At 42.1% G+C, this 18,162-nt stretch overlaps 1 protein-coding gene across 1 annotated transcript in view; it reads right to left on the reverse strand.

Moving 5' to 3' along the window:
- Positions 1-18,162, reverse strand: part of fat1a (FAT atypical cadherin 1a) — a 76,001-nt gene that overhangs the window by 14,021 nt on the left and 43,818 nt on the right. Inside the window, exons 9-16 of the mRNA XM_040023765.1 lie at positions 14,932-15,207; positions 14,523-14,733; positions 9,985-14,058; positions 9,195-9,391; positions 8,920-9,073; positions 7,314-7,547; positions 2,436-2,822; positions 1,294-1,508 (exon numbers count right to left, since the gene is read on the reverse strand). Of these exons, the coding sequence (XP_039879699.1) occupies positions 1,294-1,508; positions 2,436-2,822; positions 7,314-7,547; positions 8,920-9,073; positions 9,195-9,391; positions 9,985-14,058; positions 14,523-14,733; positions 14,932-15,207 (5,748 nt within the window). The remainder of the gene's footprint in view (positions 1-1,293; positions 1,509-2,435; positions 2,823-7,313; positions 7,548-8,919; positions 9,074-9,194; positions 9,392-9,984; positions 14,059-14,522; positions 14,734-14,931; positions 15,208-18,162) is intronic.

The following is an 18,162-nucleotide window of genomic DNA, read 5'->3' on the forward strand; positions in this document are numbered from 1 at the left end:
TGACCTCTGAAAACCTTGTTTCTCAATCAGCTTTAAACAATTACCCGCTGCATTAATAAAACATGATAATTATAACATGATATTTGCATTTCTTTCTGTGCTCAAACACTACAGTGTCTTGAAGTGGTTGAAAGTGGCAGAAAGAGGCGAAATAAAACTCATTTTCAATGAATGATCAGCAATAATCAGATGAGAATAATCAGATAAAACTCTAATGTATGTACTACAGGGTCAAAGGTCAATCAGCGGTGTCCTCTGCACTCATTCACAGTTGTTTCAATCGCTGGCCTGGGAGTTCAGAAAGGCCAAGTCTACATGTAGAAAAAAGGTGTCCAATGATCAGGTTTTATCAATGTTTGAATAAAATCTAAAGATTAGATACTCCTAATGAATAATTAACCGGTGTGCTAACCTGTTTGGTAAACATTATATTTGTTTATTTATTGTTAAAGAGTTTACATTGTTTACATTTAAAATAAGGGGCTTTAAAGCAAATTACTGAAATGATTCGATTAGTTGCTGTGATTTTCATTCATGTTTTAGCATATTTAATGGGAGAGTGCTGTGTAATCTAAAAAACAGATAGCTAGCTGTAGTCTCCACTGATGTAACACTAGGGCATACAAACTTACATTTCTTCCATTCACACCACTGCTACACTCGCACACACAAAAAGATCAACACATGCTTAAGTCTTAAAACCGACCAAGCGTCACATCTCCGGGGAAATCAGCAGACAGTGAAGATTTACAAGAATGAGACAATGGCAGGCATTAAAATTCTCTGATGGATAATTTATATTCAGGTACATTACACACAGATAAATGGCCACAAGCAGAGATCTTTTATGAGGGGAGAAAGAACGGGTGAGCAGCAGAGGTAGACAGAAATCGATGGGAGTGAGAATTTAACTTGCAAAAGGCAGAAAATGGCTTATCTAGGATAGGGGCTTAATGAGTCAAATGCTTTTAATTAAACTCCCCGAGCATGTGTGTCAGATAGTGCACGAGAACAGGGATGCAGTGAGCATGAAGAGCATTGGTCCTAATTTAGCCGTTCCACCAGATGGTGATTTGCCACAGGTGCAGATATATGATAGTATTCAGTGAGTAATGGGCAGAGAAGAGAAAGGCTGCGAGGGAGAAAATGAGCAACAGAGTGAGAAGGTGAACAAGATGACAGGAAAGTCCAGAGCGAGAGATGAAAAATGTCTCTCACCCTGTGTGTACCTTTACAGTTGTTTCCCCACAACGAGCACCTGCTGTATACCAAAGACAGTGCGTGCGCTCTTACCGCCATCACAGTCTTTCCCAGCTCGGCGTCCTCGCTGATGACGGCCGTATAGACGTCCTGGCTAAAGACGGGTCTGTTGTCGTTGACATCTGTCAGGTTGATGTTCACAGTAGCCATGTCGCTGAGCGGTGGCGAACCGCCATCGGTAGCCTCTATTGTAATGTAGTATTCATGAGAGGCCTCATAGTCCAGCGGCTCAATCACGAAGACGTCACCTGAGGCACAAAACCAGAAATGTATCTAGCTGTTAAAAAGACTCCGAAATGTATTTTTGTTTATCATCTAAATATTACAAAACACATATTTGTGTCACAGCAACCACAGTGTTTTAATGTTTAATATTGCACATGTAGCGAGGATCTAGCAGGTAAGTTCTTTTTTTTTGTTGCATGTTGTCATTTTTTAAAGTGGGTTTATACTTTCACATGCAAACATTTTCAGCTTAAATACACCTTAAGTCAAAACATCATCCATCACTGGCACTGAGTTGGCATTCAAAAACTAAATCCTGTTCAGCTACACTGAGTTAAAAACATAACCAGGGATTTTCTTACTTTGGTGTTGCACTGTAATCATGAAACTAGCCAATCACAGCCCATTTTGAAACAAACCAAGGGTTTTTTTGTATATTAAAACCACAGCAAAATTATTTACAAAGGTTAGGAAGAAAATGCAAAATCTATTTAACTCTTCTGTCCTATGGTCAAAATGACCCATTTGGCAAATGGGCCATTGCAATCCCAGGACAATTAAAGCAGCGGTCCCCAAACTTTCTTGCATCACAGACCGGTTAATGTCCAACAATATTTTCACGGACCGGCCTTTAAGGTGTCGCGGATAAATACAACAAAATAAAACCAGTAAACAGAAGATTTATTCACAACACACAGGAAAGACCCAGGGAAACCAAGTTAACGCTAAAAACAATAAAAACCCCCAAAAACCATAAATTCCACAGCCGAGCCTCAACTCTGGCAGCCCGGTACCAAACGACTCATGGACCAGCCCAGGGGTTTGGGACTGAATTAAAGGGTTAAATGCAACAACATCTGTCATGTTGCAACAAAGATGATTTCATTTTCAAGCCTACAACGTCGGTGCAGGAATTCAAAAAACAAATATAAAAAAAAACTACCACATACCAGTCTTTGGGTCCACGCTGAACATGCCATGCTCGTTCCCGCTGATGATGCTGTAAGTGATCTCGCCGTTGGCGTCGGCGTCTCGGCTGGCTGCGTGCACTCTGAGCGCCTGAGTACCCACGGCCACATCCTCAGACATGGTGGCTGTGTATTCACGGTGCTCAAACACCGGCGGATTGTCGTTGATGTCCAGGACGGAGATCACCACCTGGCAGAGCGAGGACAGACGCGGCGAGCCCTGGTCACTGGCACGGGCCTTCAGCTCATATACTGACTGCACTTCGCGGTCCAAGGGACGCTCCAGGGTTATTACACCAGTGGACTCATCAACTGAGAAAAATCCATCAGCGGACTCAACCAGTGAGTAGAGGATGTCGCTATTCAGGCCTGGGGTGACAAAAAAGATGATGCTTTTTTTAAAAATTGCATTACAATGGCAATCACTCCTATTAGTCATCATACAACACTTCTCAGTTACAACTCCTTTGAGCTCATGCTGCGTTCACTTCCACACATCTGAGCTGATGAGCCAAATGCTACGCACCATAAAACTGATGGTCACATAAAGAGAAACACTCTTAAATGGAGGACATAAACAAGCATATTGATTTCTACATAGACGTATTGATTGTTGAATAGTTAAATGTCACGTTCTTATGCCCTTCTAAAACATCCATCTTTCACACAGCCTCTGATAAACAGGAGCTCTGAATCTCTAATCCATGCAGTAGTCATAACTCATGTCCTCCCACAAGCAAGACGGTCCCAGAAACAAGACAGAGACGGATCACAATAATAATCGTAATGCTTTACTGCAGGTGGCCCCCATTTTGAATATGCTATTATATTCCCATTTATCAGGTAAGTGCCCCCATCCTCTGTAGATCTCATTACCATGCTGGAGCGAGTGCCAAGGGGAACCCTGCTTATATAATTTCTCATCACCTTCATCTGCTCTGATCATCTTTAGGACAATTGCTTTACGGTGGTTAAGTGAACTGTGTTAAATTATTATTGGCTATCTTGTTGTATCCGCCAATGTTTATGATCGTGGGTTTATGTGGGTCACACAGCAGAAATGTTTCATATGAAACCAGAAGTGGAACTTATTAATTAGTGGCCTCGTGAACAAGTAGCAACAAGCAGGGTGAAAAGAGAGAGGCAACACTTCAATGGTAAAAACTGAAACGTTCCTTGAATGGTCTCATGAGTCTGGCTCCAAAAGTGAGGCAACAAACATGTTTATAGCCCAGAGCAAAAAGCTGCTATGGTCACTAAGCCTTCATAATAACTGTACGGTTGGAGTTTGCTCTTTATTCTGCTAACCTGTTTTCAAATGGTTAGTACATGCAGGTTCACAGGTGTGCTAACAGGCAGCTGTGGCTGACTGCTGTGCAACAGGCCTCATTGTTGCTAACTCGAGTCAGAAAGCTGGAGCTCTCGATTGGGGTTTGAGCTGTTGGTGCCTTTTCAAGCATTTGAAAGTAAATATCTAACAAGCATTATGACCGCTCTGTTTTACAGAGAGACCAAGAAGTTTGTGCTTTCTGTGTTTTGTTTACTGAGGCCAGTTAAACAGATGTGCATGTTTATGTGTTGCACAGCAGCTTGGATATAGCTCACTGACCAAAACCAAACCAAACCAAATATATAATTTGTATATTAAATCACGGGTGAACTTTCTTATATTACATACACTACCTTTCTATTTTTAGACTCTATTTTGCTTCTTGTGTTATCATTAATGCTGACTTTTACCCACATAAATCTGTTTTACGGCTCAGTCGTGTCAGAGCGAAATAGAACGGCAACTTCTGTGCAACTCGGAAAGAAATCAGTGGTTGCCTGGTGAGTACACTGATTTTTTTCATGTTCAGCAACCAGTTGGAAGGAGGTCAGCTCCAGGTGACCACATTTGATCTTACAGGTAAGCAACCTGTCTCCAAACAAATGCAGTCACTCTCAGATAAGCTAGTGAAGGTTTGCAAATAATTTGTGTCTAATTTAGAAACGCAAACATGTGCCAACATGTTACAATCAGTCTGAGTGACTCTGTGCTGATGAGCACGACTTGTTTACGACATTTTCTTTTGCAACAAGGATTTCAGTTCTGGTTCTCATCTAGCTGTGTTCTGGCTATATTCCTATATAAAACCAAGGTTGCTGAGCAATCCTGCCATTTTGCAGCGTCACAGCTGTCACATGCTGAACAGGTCCAGACATTCAGAACTAATATAGTCAGAAAGACAACCATTTAGTGTGATTTCCACTTAATTTTGCCTATTTGCTTCATTTTAATGTGCTTTTATTCATTTATGTGCCATGTTTTATTTATCTTTTTTAAAATCTTGTATTCATCTATTTGTATTCACATACAACGGGACTGTTAAATTCATCTGTCTTGACTAGAAAGCACTTTGGGTCAACTCTTGTTTTTAAATGGGCTTAATAAATACAAATCATCTGACTCAACTTGAGCTGCTTTGTGTGTGTTTGTGTGTTTCCTTAGCTTTGCCCTGGAATTTTCTTATTTTTCTAAATGATTTTAGTAACAAACTTGAAGAACGTGTATGAATCTTACACAGCAACAAGGTGGGCAAAGCAGAATATAATTAAATGCCCCCACACTGAAACAACTGACGGGGCAATGCAGAGAGCAAAGAGAGAGACACACTCTGACCAAGGTAGAGTGATAAAAGGACAAAGCAAAATCAGAGAAGAAATTCCAAAGTTTATCACAGATCAAGGGCATCAGTCTGGGTCTTAATCTTTGTCTGCTTCATAATCATCCCACACTGATAAGTGCGGCCTCTCAGAGATTGTAACAGTGGGTCGAATAGTGGCTCGGCAATGTGGGTAAATATCAAACATCGCACAGCGATCACGAAGGCCATGGCACATAGCAGCAAATGCCAGTGAGTCCACTCAGTGAAAAATATAAAAAGATAAAGCAACTCTTTCCTCGTGGGAAGAGGGTTACATTAGGCTTTGCATTTTAAGCGTCGGCCACAAAGACAGTTGACTGAAGCTGGAGTGAATTGGGTCAGCTATGAAGCCTATTTTTTTTGTACACCCTGTGTCTCTGGTTGGGATTTGCCAGCTGTGCTTCAAGCTTGCAACTAAATCAAATATACTATGCTGACACACAGAGAGGAAAGAAATGTGTGAAACACCCATATGCAGGAGAAATACTGATCAAATGCCTCTCTGTGCTCATGCAGTGTATGTCTAAATAATTATTGCTCCCGGCTAAACTGCAGGGAGCACTGTTCTTTCCTCCACCCTTCCTTCAAGTACCCTTAGCCCAGATGTACCAAATGCAAAGTAAATTTTTTGCCAGCACAGCCTCCAGGGAAAAATGTCTTAATGGCAGCTTTTTTCCCCTCTCTTTTCTTTCATTTAACATTTCTCCTTGAGGGAGTCAGTTTTAGCATCCTTTTCATTCTGTCAAGCTGTCACTCCGGCCCCCCACCAAAAAAAGGGGAGGGAAACAAAAAGAGACCGTGTCGATTGTCAGCTAACAGGCTGAAATGGTTTTTCAAGCTAGAGTGTTCTGCTTCATTAAACCCAAGGTGCAATCTGGAACGGCAGGTCCACTAGTTTCCTGAGAAAGAAAAAAAAGACTTAAACTGCACGCTTCAAGCTCTCCGGCCTACCCGAGTGTGAGCCTCTTAGTGATTGGCAATGTTTGCTGAAAGGAGGAGACGCCTGAGATAAATATGTGGCCCCGTGGCTTTGCACCAGGCGAATGGAAAATTGCAATCATCTCTTTTGAGAATTCGACTTGAAGAGAGAAGAATTTCATTAGAGTGTAATAGAGCTTTTAATTTGAGGGGTTGATCATTCATGAAAATTCACATTTGTTATCCCTCCCTCTTGCCATTTAGTGCGATGCTGTTCCACAATGGTGAGATAATAACCTGTTCATAGCAAGTCAGCACTGCTTATTCCAACCCATTAAAGGGTATTTCAGAAGCACAGTCCTGTATCACATGTGCATATGCTTTTTTATTGTGATCGTGAGAAATGCAATATGTTGCCATTAATTGCATTTTAAGCACATTTTACCAGTTTCCTGAGATTATTGCATTTTTGGAAGCTTAAATGTTTGTCTAAAACACATTTTATTACTGAGTTCTGGTCCAATAGGCTGGTTTAATCAGAGAGATTTGTTATGAAACTTTTTTTTTTAAAGCATTCTCAATGTAATGTCTTCTTCCCTTAATTCTGTATGAGAAAGAATAGAAGGATCTGAAGTCTTGCATGAACGTGTGTGAGGCAAGGAGTGTGAAAAGACTGATACTCAGCAACTCGGAGTTTAAAGGCTGCTTCTCTTTTCTTTTTTTTTTCAATTATTTTTTTTAATCTCTCCAAGTGTGAAGCGACAGGAAGTGATGACCCGCGTCTTCTTCATAGATCAGTAGAAATGAAAATGGTGAATTTTTTTGGCTTGGGACTTTTTTTCATATCAAACAGCCTTTTCAGGGGTTTTAGTTTTAAAATATCAACCAATACAGGATGCTAAAATTAGCTTCATGAGTTGCTGGGTTTTTATACGTCATCCTTTGGTCCAGCAAAGTGGTGTAATGACAAACTAATCACGGTCTAAAATTAAGGACCTGCTGTTTCAGTGTTAAATCTGTCAAATTATGGCTTTCATATGTGCAATAAAGTTCGGCACTTACAGCAGCAGTGTCTGATAGTGGCTGTGTTCAAATGAAATTTGTCTATGGGTAATTAGCGCTTTATTGCTGCACATCTGTATCAATAAAGACTTGCATCAATTTTACAGTTGCGCAAGATCGTTCTTATGATTTTCCACCTCACTGTAAATAACAGCTGCCCTCTACCTAGAATGTGCCAGAGAATAAAACTCACCAGTATCCAAATCGTTCGCTGACAGCTTTGCCACAAAAGTGCCCGTCTCTGTGTTTTCAAAGACGGTGATGGTGTAGGGGTCAGATGAGAACTGCGGTGGGTTGTCATTGACGTCTTCCACAATAATATGAATGTCAGATTCACAGTATCGCCCTCCTCCGTCCACCGCACGCACTTTAAACCTGTACTCGTCTTTCTCTTCTCGGTCCAGGGGCTGCGAGGTCTTCAGCTCCCCTGAAGGTAAGACAGGAAGGTTTTGAGAAGAAATGCAAAAGTGCAGACACGGGCTCTTGGGGAAGAGTCGGTGTCAGAACAACATAAAAGTCAAATGTGTACAAGAAAAAAAGAGAAAAAAATCAATCAAAATGCTAAGTTTATGTATGAGTGGACAAACCTGAGGCGTTTTAAAGAAATGTAACCCTCTTGTCTACTGTTTACTAACCAAGTGAAAACCATCCGAACAACTGAAGGCTTTCAAGCGCGTAGAGAGGAGAATAAATAAGTAATTGAAGCAAGAGAGGACGGAGAGGATAGCGAAGGGAGCGGGGTGATGAAGGAAAACATCAGAGTTGGCAGCTAAAAGCAGCCTGGAAGTGTCTTGGGATACCAAGCAGCCAACATTACCACAACTGCTCTGGAAAACTCCAGAGCCTCTTGGCGGGTCTCATCAGCAATAATCCTACTTGTCTGCACTGAAAAAAATAAAAATAAATCACACTCCCGCTGCATAACAGTAGCCCTGCTGCTGGAAAACTCGAAATTGAGGGCTGCCAAAAGACAGCGGGATGACATTGTTGCCTTATTGTCTGCTCTGGTGTCAGCCTCCGCATATTAAGGCAGAATACTCAAGGATTCTGTGAAACAGCAGATGTGCTGTATAGCTGTTCAAACCAAGTGGTTTTGTTTGCATACTTCTTTGGTTAACCTGCACTGTGGTTTTTCTTTTTTCCTCTTTTTTGGTTTCTTTTTTCAACACAGCAGTCAGAGTGAATCTCTGATTTAGAGGGTCTCCCAGAAGAAATTATTTGCAGGAAAGAAGTATAGTGGCCATAAATTCAATCTTAAGTATTGTAACTGTGTACTTTAGTGCCACTGTGGGTCTATCAGTTGCCCTGCAGGGAAATGTTCTTGGCTCTTGAATAAGTAAATAACAACAGGGCACAAGAAAACCATCTTGCTTCTTCCAATGCTGACAATACAGTAATTTGCATCCACTGAAACTCGCACACGCAGACACACAAACAATAACTTTTTTCCCCGACAACTCTCATGTAAAACATAAAACTGCTGTCACGCTGAGCTGTCTTTCAGATCGTGTTGTTCCAAGCAGAGGGCTAAGCGTGTTTCATGAGTGGCTTTAGCATGAGTGTCCTGCATACTGTTCCCATAATAATCATAAATGCATTCAACACAGCTGGAAAGCAATCTAACTCAATGACTGCGGACACAGATGGACTCATAAAGAAAGAAGAGACAAATTACTCACATAAAATATAAACAGAGCACATGCTTTTCCACTGAGTTTAGAACACCGCACGATCAACGCTCTCTTTTTTTTTCACAGAGCAGTATTTAAGCAAATGTCTTTTACCCCACAGATACACACCTGTGACAAAGTCAATGATGAACAATTCCGATCCAACTCCCTGGAGCTCATAAGAGATTTGGGCGTTTGAGCGGATGTCAGCGTCTGTGGCAGAAACCTGCAAAATAAGCCTGCCTCCAGGGGAGTCCTCTGGGACGCTTTCGCTGTACACAGACTGGAAGGCAGGTGCAGGAGGAGGAAAACGAAAGAGGGGAAGAAATCAAAGTGAAAACCAAGAAAACTCACAAGACAGCAAACTGAAATTAAGAGCAGAACCAGAGCAAAGAGGACTTTACCTTTTCGCATACTGGGCTGTTGTCATTGGCATCCAGCACCTTGACCTCTACAACAGCTTTGGCAGTGAAGATGCCATCACTGGCAGTAATGTTAAGGAGGTAATTGTCCTTTTCTTCACGGTCCAGGGGCTTCCTGACAGAGACCTTCCATTCATTCTGAATATGTTCAATGGCAAATTGGCCTAGTGGGTCTCCTCCTGTTTGGGGTTAAAGACAAATATTCCATTTTAGCATGAACAGCAACCAAGAAGCAGAAAGCAACCTAACTTGTTAAAAAGAAACAAGGCTACGTGATTTGTCCTCAGTTAATTATTCCTGCAATCATAATCTGAATATTCTCTGCTCTTTCACAGAATAATTTCCAATTTTTACACCAAATATTATTATTGGTAGGCAAGCAATCTGCAAACTAAGGAGAGGAAAATGTACATCGGCTAATTATCATGCTGGTTTCTGATTCCTCTTGACTTCACATACATATTCACAGTTTCTAATTAGCACCACAGGAAGTACTTTTGCCCAGTCTATTTCAAAGCACTATTCAGATAATTATACATTTCTGTAGTATAATGACCTAAATATTTGTTTAGAGCTTGAGCAGATTAGCAATAACTCCTAACAGATAACGGGACTGTGTAATGTCTCAAAGATGAGATATTATCATGATATTAAGTGGCGTGAATCCATAATCCCCCCCTAAGCTCTGTTTATGAAAAACTGCTACACAAAAGAGTAGAGAGTAAACTCCTGGCTTACTAATTATCAGCTTCACAAAATAATAAATGCCCACCTGTGATGAAGAAGTCGACTTGTTTATTAATGTCTTCAGAATCATCATCTGTGGTGCTGAGGATAGCGATCACTCCACTCGGAGGAGGGTCGTCTTCGCTGACTGTGCCTTTGTAGATCTCTGCAGTGAAGCGGGGTGGGTTGTCATTCACATCACCAACTGTTACCTCCACTGTGGTTCCAGTAATTAGTTGGGCTTTCTCCCCTTGGTCTGTTGCTAAGATGGAAATTTTGTATTTGTCAGTCTTTTCACGGTCAAGCTCTTTTAAGGTGGTCACCCATCCAGTCTCACTATTGACTGCAAACAGCTCAGGGATCTCGGGCGAGTTCTGTTTGGGGTCAAGGCTGTAAATGATCCGGCCGTTGGTTCCAGAGTCTTGGTCGATGGCTTTGACCTGGATAACCTGGGTCCCACTTGGAAGGTTTTCCACAACGACAGCCTCATAAGGGTTTGCCTCAAAGACTGGTGTGTTATCATTCACATCCTTCACCTGGATGTTTACATTTACAGATGCAACTATCTCATAATTTTCATAGTTGGTTTGGGCAACCAGAGTGAGCTGGTACCATTTGGTTGTCTCATGATCGAGGTTCTTCTGAAGCTTCAGCGCTCCACTATCTCGATCTACAACAAACATTTCACCTTCATTGCTCTCAGGATTGTTGCCCTTTACTAGGCTGTAAAGAACTGGTTGCTCACTCACAGCCTGAATCACATCTATCTCTGTGCCAATAGGAAGGTCTTCAGATATCGTGTAACGATAATGTGGTTCGGCAAATTTGGGAATTGGCGTCTCTGGTGCAACAATCCTGATATAAACCTGTACAACAGAATATTTGGGTGGGTTTCCGGTATCCTTTGCCCTCACAAAAAACGCATACATATCATTTTCAAGGCCAATGAGGCTTTCTTTGGTTACAATGATCCCAGAGGTTGGATGGATTTCAAAGTTTTCCTCAACATTTTCAGCATCTGCCTCAATTGAATATTCGATGTCAGCATTGCTTCCTTCATCCGTGTCTGAAGCAGCAACTTTAACCACAGAGGTTCCTCTTGGGACGTCTGATGCAATGGTAGCTTTGTACTCACCTGCCCTGAATTGTGGGGCATTATCATTGGCATCAGTAAGAATTACATTGACAACACTGAAGCCTACTTTTGCACCACCATCTTTAGCCATGAGAGAAATAGGAATAACCTTCTCTTCTGTGTTTTCACGATCGAGGCTCTCCAAAGTGAAAATCTCTCCATTTTCATTAATAGAAAACTTGTCCTTTGCAAAGTCATTGATAATCTGATATGTTATTTGCCCATAAATGCCTTCATCGTCATCGGTTGCCTTTGCCTCTGCTACCAAGGTACCAACAGGGGAATTCTCAACAAGCTCTGCCAAATAGTCCACCTGAGAAAAGGTGGGGCTGTGGAAGTTGGCACCAATAACTTTTACGGTGACTAGTGCTGAGCTTCTGAATACACCATCCGACACCGATACGTTAAGATTGTAAAGAGGTTGCATATGTGGCCTGCGGTGGTTGGAAATGGTGATGTCACCGGTGTGTTTGTTAATGGCAAAGTTCTGATCTTCATTTCCAGATATTATCAAGAACTCCAACTTATTTGTGTCTGAGCTGTCCGGATCAGATGCTTGGACTTGACTGACAAAGTGCCCACGTGGCGCCAGTTCGCTGATGGTAGTTCTGTAAGTATGCTCGGTAAAAACTGGAGCGTTGTCGTTCAGATCAGTAACATCTATTGTCACGATGATGTCACTAGAAAGTGCTGGAACTCCTCCATCAACCACACGCACTCTCAGCTTGTGTTGCTGGATCTCTTCATGATCGAGAACTTGAGCTGTAGAAATGATTCCTGTGTTGCGGTCAATGGTAAAATAATCAGAACTCTTCCCCCGTTCCTCAACCAACTGAAAAAATACTTCTTGGTTATTACCAGTATCGGAATCTTTGGCATCAACTTGCAAAACAGATGTGCCGATAACAGAGGCCTCCGAAATATTGGCATAGTAGGTCTTTGACAGGAACACAGGAGCGTTGTCATTGACATCTTCCAGAATGATATCAACAAAGACCTCGGAGTGTGCTCCAGTTAGAGAGTCTGTGGCTCTTACATTTAATTTATAGGCAGGATGCATCTCAAAGTCCAAAGGCTGAATCACATGAATGACGCCTGTGTTGAAATCAATTGAGAACTGTTTGAAAGGATCTCCCTCGGAGATGGTGTACACAATACGAGGGCCTTCAGAATCGTTGGCCTGTACGTGAAGCACAGGGGAGCGCAACTGAATGTTTTCAGGGATTTCAATGCTGTAAAACGGTTTCTCAAACACAGGCATTGCTTTGTTCACAACTCTTACTGGCACTTCTATTTCTGCTGACAGAGCTGGTTGTCCACTGTCCTTTGCCATAACAACAATAACAAAGTTTGTGTTAAGGGCTTCTTTCTCAAATTTCTTTTTAAGTGAGATTTCACCAGATGGGCTAATTTGAAAGTGATCATGCTGCTCCTTCAGCTGATACTGGATGTTTGCATTCGGGCCAAAGTCTTTATCCACTGCCGTCACCTGCCGAATGACCTGGCCTTCCTCTGCATCCATCTGAACCAGGGCGTGATAGGGAAGGTTCACGAACATAGGTGCGTTGTCATTTTCGTCCTCCACAGTCACAGTTACTAAAACATGAGCCTTATCTTCAGATTTGTCTTCTCTTGTGACCTCAACAACTACATCAAATGTGTCCTGTGCTTCACGATCAAATGGGATTCCGGTGGTTGAAACGACTCCAGATGTGCGGCTGATTTCAAATCTGCTGTCAGGGTTTAATATTTTATAGAACAAAGGCTCATTCACCTGATTCCCAACAGCAGCAATGACCGCTAGAGTCTTCTTCTCAGAGGAATTTTCTCGGATGTAGGCTTTGTAAGATTCCCGGGTGAACTTCAGCTTGCTCTCCTTGTTTTCCTGTACACTGATCTTCACTACAGCAACACTGGCAAATCTACCATCAGAAACCCTGACCTTTAACTCATATCTGCTCCGAAGCTGTGTGACATTCTGAATGGAGATTATTCCAGCGATGGGATCCATTTTAAATTTATCACCAATATTTCCCTCAGAGATGGAGAAGAGAAGTTTGGAGTTAGGCCCAGAGTCTGCATCTGTAGCACTGACTTGAATGACTTCTACCCCTTTGTATGTTGGCACTACAACAGTTGCCTCATACTGCTCTTGGCTTAAAACTGGCGCGCAATCATTAACATCAATTACTTCAATGGTCACATTGGCTGTGGTCTCTGCAAACAGCCGTGGCATTCCTAGATCATGGACCTGGACTGTGAAGCGGAAAACACTCCTCTGTTCATAATCCAAAGGTGATGTAATTCGGATGGCTCCAGTGCTCGAGTCAATGGCGAAATAGTTATGTGCAAATGGTTCAACAATTTGATAGATGAGCATGGCATTCTGGTCAGAATCGGCATCAGTGGCGTGAATGACAAAAGGTGTGTTTTCACGGGTCAGTACAACACTATTGATGAGGGCCGACTCGCTGATTACACCTTGAAATTCCCTCTGGTCAAAGACTGGAGCGTTGTCGTTTTCATCCTTTAGATGAATCGTAAGTGTTGTGTTGCTGGCAAGTCCAGCCATGTTGGTGCCCTGTATGATAAGCTTGTATTCAGCGATGGTTTCATAATCTAAAGCTTTTTGTGTTACAACCACTCCTGAGTTTGGATTTATATCAAACGCATTGTTGATGTTGCCCCCTTTTATTTGATAGAAAACAGACGACTGGCTGACGGCTGTGACCGAGGTCACGAAACTTCCAGGAAGGGCTGATTCGCTCACTTCTGCAGAAAAAGCCTCTCCGGTAAATCTGGGGACTGCATTGTCAGAAACCGTTACCAGAACGTGTACGGTGGTTGTATTTGACAGCGGAGGTACTCCGTTATCTGATGCCTTAACAGTGAGTTCAAATGTTGTCTTGCTGTTGCGATCAAGCTCTTTGGCTACTGTAATTGTCCCGAGGACAGGGTCAATAGCAAATGAGTTGGCAACATTTCCTGTGAGAGAAAAGACAAAAGAAGAATAGATTTTTCTGTATGTTGTACTGGAAAGATGTGTTTAATGAGCACTGGATTGTACTAGCAGTTTATCAATCTAAGTCATAAGACTGGCTCAAAACAGAAGGAGCAACAATGCAATATTCCCATCTCAGCTACTTCAAATATGCACATATACAAACGCAAAGTCTAACTGAAGCATGTCTCTTGTTTTCACATAACAGATTATTGTAGGAGAGATTCTCAGTGGGATGTGCCCATCTCCCACATATTTGAAGATCCCCTAAACAAAATATTCAATATTCTCAGAGTATTTCATTCATATCCAGAGGGCAGCTGTACTGATGACTCATACATTTTTATGAGATGATTTCATTTGCAATGCTTTGCAATGAAAGATTTTTGCTATGAGGGGAAAAAATGGGGGTTAAAAAGAGTAGCATTGTAACTTAGCGTGCATTCACCTGATTCAATGTGGTAGACAACCTCTGCATTAGAGCCCTTGTCTTTGTCAAGAGCTGCAACCTGGAGCACCGCCGTGCCTACGGCAGCAGATTCAAACACTCGACCGGAGTATGGTGTGCCTATGAACCAGGGTGCATTGTCATTGGTGTCGTCCACATTGACAATAACGCGCACAAGGTTCCTCTTAACAGGAATGTCCTGATCTCGAACCTATAAAGGTCATTTTTTATGAAAGAGAAGGACACACAGGGGAGGAGAAAGAGCAGCGATTAGTGTTCAACCTTACACTAATTTCTTGAATGTTTAACTTTAAAACAGTGAAATCAATTTGAACATGAACTCTGTTAAACAATATGCTAGAACTTCTCGGAATTCAACAAAGTTCAGTCTGTTTCTACCAATTCATACCATGACAGTCAGGATGTGACGATGCATGGTCTCATGATCCAGTCGCTCAGTGGTATACAGGGTGCCGGTTCCTGGGTCTAGTCGGAACTTCCTCAGGCTGAACGGATCAGTGCTGCTCAGGAGAGTAAAGGTCAGTTTGTTCTTCTCGTCCCTGTCCACAGCACTGATCTGCAGGACCTCACTCCCCGCTGGTTTGTCTTCAGGGACATTCACGACATAAACATTCTCAGAAAACTCCGGGCGGTGGTTGTTGGTGTCAATGACACGGATAAGCACCTACAGGAGAAAAATAAATTGCATGCAAAGTTACATTTTTACACTTGACTTAATTCATATCACAAAGGATACGTGCAAAAATATTTTAGTGGCTGTTATGTAAGGCTTTTTAGGTTTTTTCAAAAAGCGCTGTGAGCCATTACTCAATAAAAAGCACCAAGAGGATATTTCTAAAGCAACCAAATGACAAGGGTCAGGGTTAAGTTTACATATTCAAAATTATATTTCAATAACCAACTGATCAGTGGTGAAACAATTGTGTGCTTGTAAATGTATTTGATTGTCTAGAACCAAATAATGATTTCCAAACAATAAAGCTTCTGGTAAATGATTAGATATCACAGCTCTGGTGCATGCTTCAACACTGCTCAGTACTATGGTCCAAAGATATGCAAGTAACACTTTTATCTTTATTTTAACCATTTCTCTCACTTTGGTCTGCACACATTCACACATATACACTATATTATTTTCAAATCACTTTCCTGATCTCTGCAAAAATAAGCAGTAGTGTGTTGACACAGACTCGATCGATCCATGCGATGGCAAAAGCAATAATTTAACTGAATGGCCACTTGATACTGCTAACAGTCAATCAATGCTGAATAACCGCAATGAATCTAAATGAATTCTGAGCTACACACATGAGCAGTTCATGAAAGAGAGAGTGCATGTGTGAGAAATCAAATGATCGGGGAGTGCTGAAGTAAGTCCAGTGATCCCACTATGCTTCTGTATTAGAAAGTCTGAAACAAATATAACTTTGAGGATATGTTGAGTGTTACTTTTGTGCTAATATTGCTACCCCTCCTAATATTTTCAAAGGCTACGCTTTATGAAACTAATTTTTGCACATGCACGCTTCTTTCTTTGGATAATGTGCAAAGTGTAGTTTACTGTGCTTTTCCCCCAACACACGCACAAACAACAAAGAATCTAACATCCCAAACTGTAAAATTCCACTGGGAGCATGTTTTATCAACACCAGCCACTCGTCTACTGGACTTCCGACAGAGGATTATGGAGAGCTGCTGGAATGCGATCTCTGTTTCCCAGACCAGCGAGGGACTTCTACCGTTGCCAAACATGGTGAACAAAGGGATCAGCCCAGATTAGACACCTGCATACCAGACACCAGGGGGTGATGTCCCGTAAGGAAAGCAGTCGATGCTGACCTGTTTGGTGCAGGAAGACTGAAGGGGGCTTAAATCACAAAAGCTCTGACCAGGTAACGGCTCACAACTGACTGGGGTTTGTCAGATCTCTGGTCAAAACAACTGCCCGCTGTTGTCTGTTGTCATAATACTGTTTGCTAAGCACTGTGAGCCTATATCAGAGACAAATATAGACTCAACCTGACAGGACTGATAACATTTACAATCTGCTCTGTGCTGTGATGCTGGCAATGCTGCTGAGGCTCACAGATGTCATCTTGCAGGGGGAGCATTGGGCTGCTTGCTGTTTGTTAGTGCAGTAATCTTGCCACAAGTCATGTGTCATAGGCAACCCATATCACACTGTTAATAAGAACGAAGGTAAAAAATAAATAAAAATCCTTTTTAATGCGACATCAAATCTCAAAAAAACGTATCAATCTAGGCCTGTGGTGCATGTTGCATGCTCAGCAACATGACAAACTATCTCACTGTAAACATGTGTTCTCATGTAAACACAGACACCATATAGAATAAGATTGCAGATGCCTTATAATCCACCTTTTACATACTCTGACGCAAACGCTTGCACGTACTCACGCACACACACCAGGAGAGGCTCCTAAGTTGCACACTTCCACACGTACATGCACACAAAGAGGCTGCCCAATGTGTCTCAATCTGGCCAGCGTCAGATAACACGCCTTGTGAAGAGTGAGTAAGGTGGCGAGAACTGATAGCGCCGTCGAGAAAGAGAAAGGATGGAATCTGGTCAGTGGTATCTGCATCTACACACAGTGTACAAATCTATACCATTTAAAATGCCCACAAAAAGCTATTCACACCCACCTCACACCCCTATATGCGCACAAACTTCCCTCTCCTTCTCCCTTTGCAAGAAAGCTCCACAGCACTTCAAAGGGACTTTGCCCCCAAACATCACAAACGTAGCACGATACAGCCTGACCGCAGCAGAAACGCTGGTGTAGAAGGGAACTCTGTAGTCTTTGTATATGGCTTCCCCTGGGAAAGCTGAGAAGGAACAAGATTGGGACTGAGACACAGGCGTGATAGATGGAGATACTAAAGAGGAAAAAGTGCTGTGACAGTAAGATGACGGTAAAGAAGATAAGTGACAGTGAAAATCTAAAGGCGGCTAAGGGAAATGGTCAAATTTAGAAACCAGGTTGCGGAAGGGGGGAAAAATACAAATAAAAGATGTGACTGAAAAAAAATGAGTGAAAAAAGTTTGTGATACAATAATGAGCTTTGATACTTAAGGTAAAAAAAAATCTATGAGAAAAAAAAGCATGAGTAAATAAACTCAACAGTCGAGTGAGACATAAAGAGAGTCTTTGTAATGTGAACTGAGATAACAGAAGAAACGGGAGACCAGGAACAGATTGTGAGCAGAACAGCTTGAGGTACTTCTGCACGGCCAAAGGAGGATGCCATATAGCTGGAGACGGGGTGGGTGGGTGGGGGGGGACTGGGCTGCATGCCGAGGCTGCCTTGTTGGCGCAGCTCCTGGCTATGAGGTGCCCGAGCTGGAATGCGGCACCCCTCGTCTACATCAGCTGATACTTCAGCGACGCCTTCATAGATCTACAACGGTCATACGGAAAGAACGACAGACTGGCCCACTGTTTTCCAAAGACCTCCCACAAACCAGAGGCCCTCATACTGATATTACCACTGGAGCCCCCAGTGGGCTGGATTAAAAATCATTTTCAATTTTCAGCATGTCATTTTAATTTGAAAAAAAAAAAAGATGTACAAGAACAAAAGCGTATTTAAAACA

This window comes from Simochromis diagramma, unplaced genomic scaffold (genome assembly GCF_900408965.1).
Source record: "Simochromis diagramma unplaced genomic scaffold, fSimDia1.1 OVJJ01000302.1, whole genome shotgun sequence".
Classification (NCBI taxonomy): domain Eukaryota; kingdom Metazoa; phylum Chordata; class Actinopteri; order Cichliformes; family Cichlidae; genus Simochromis; species Simochromis diagramma.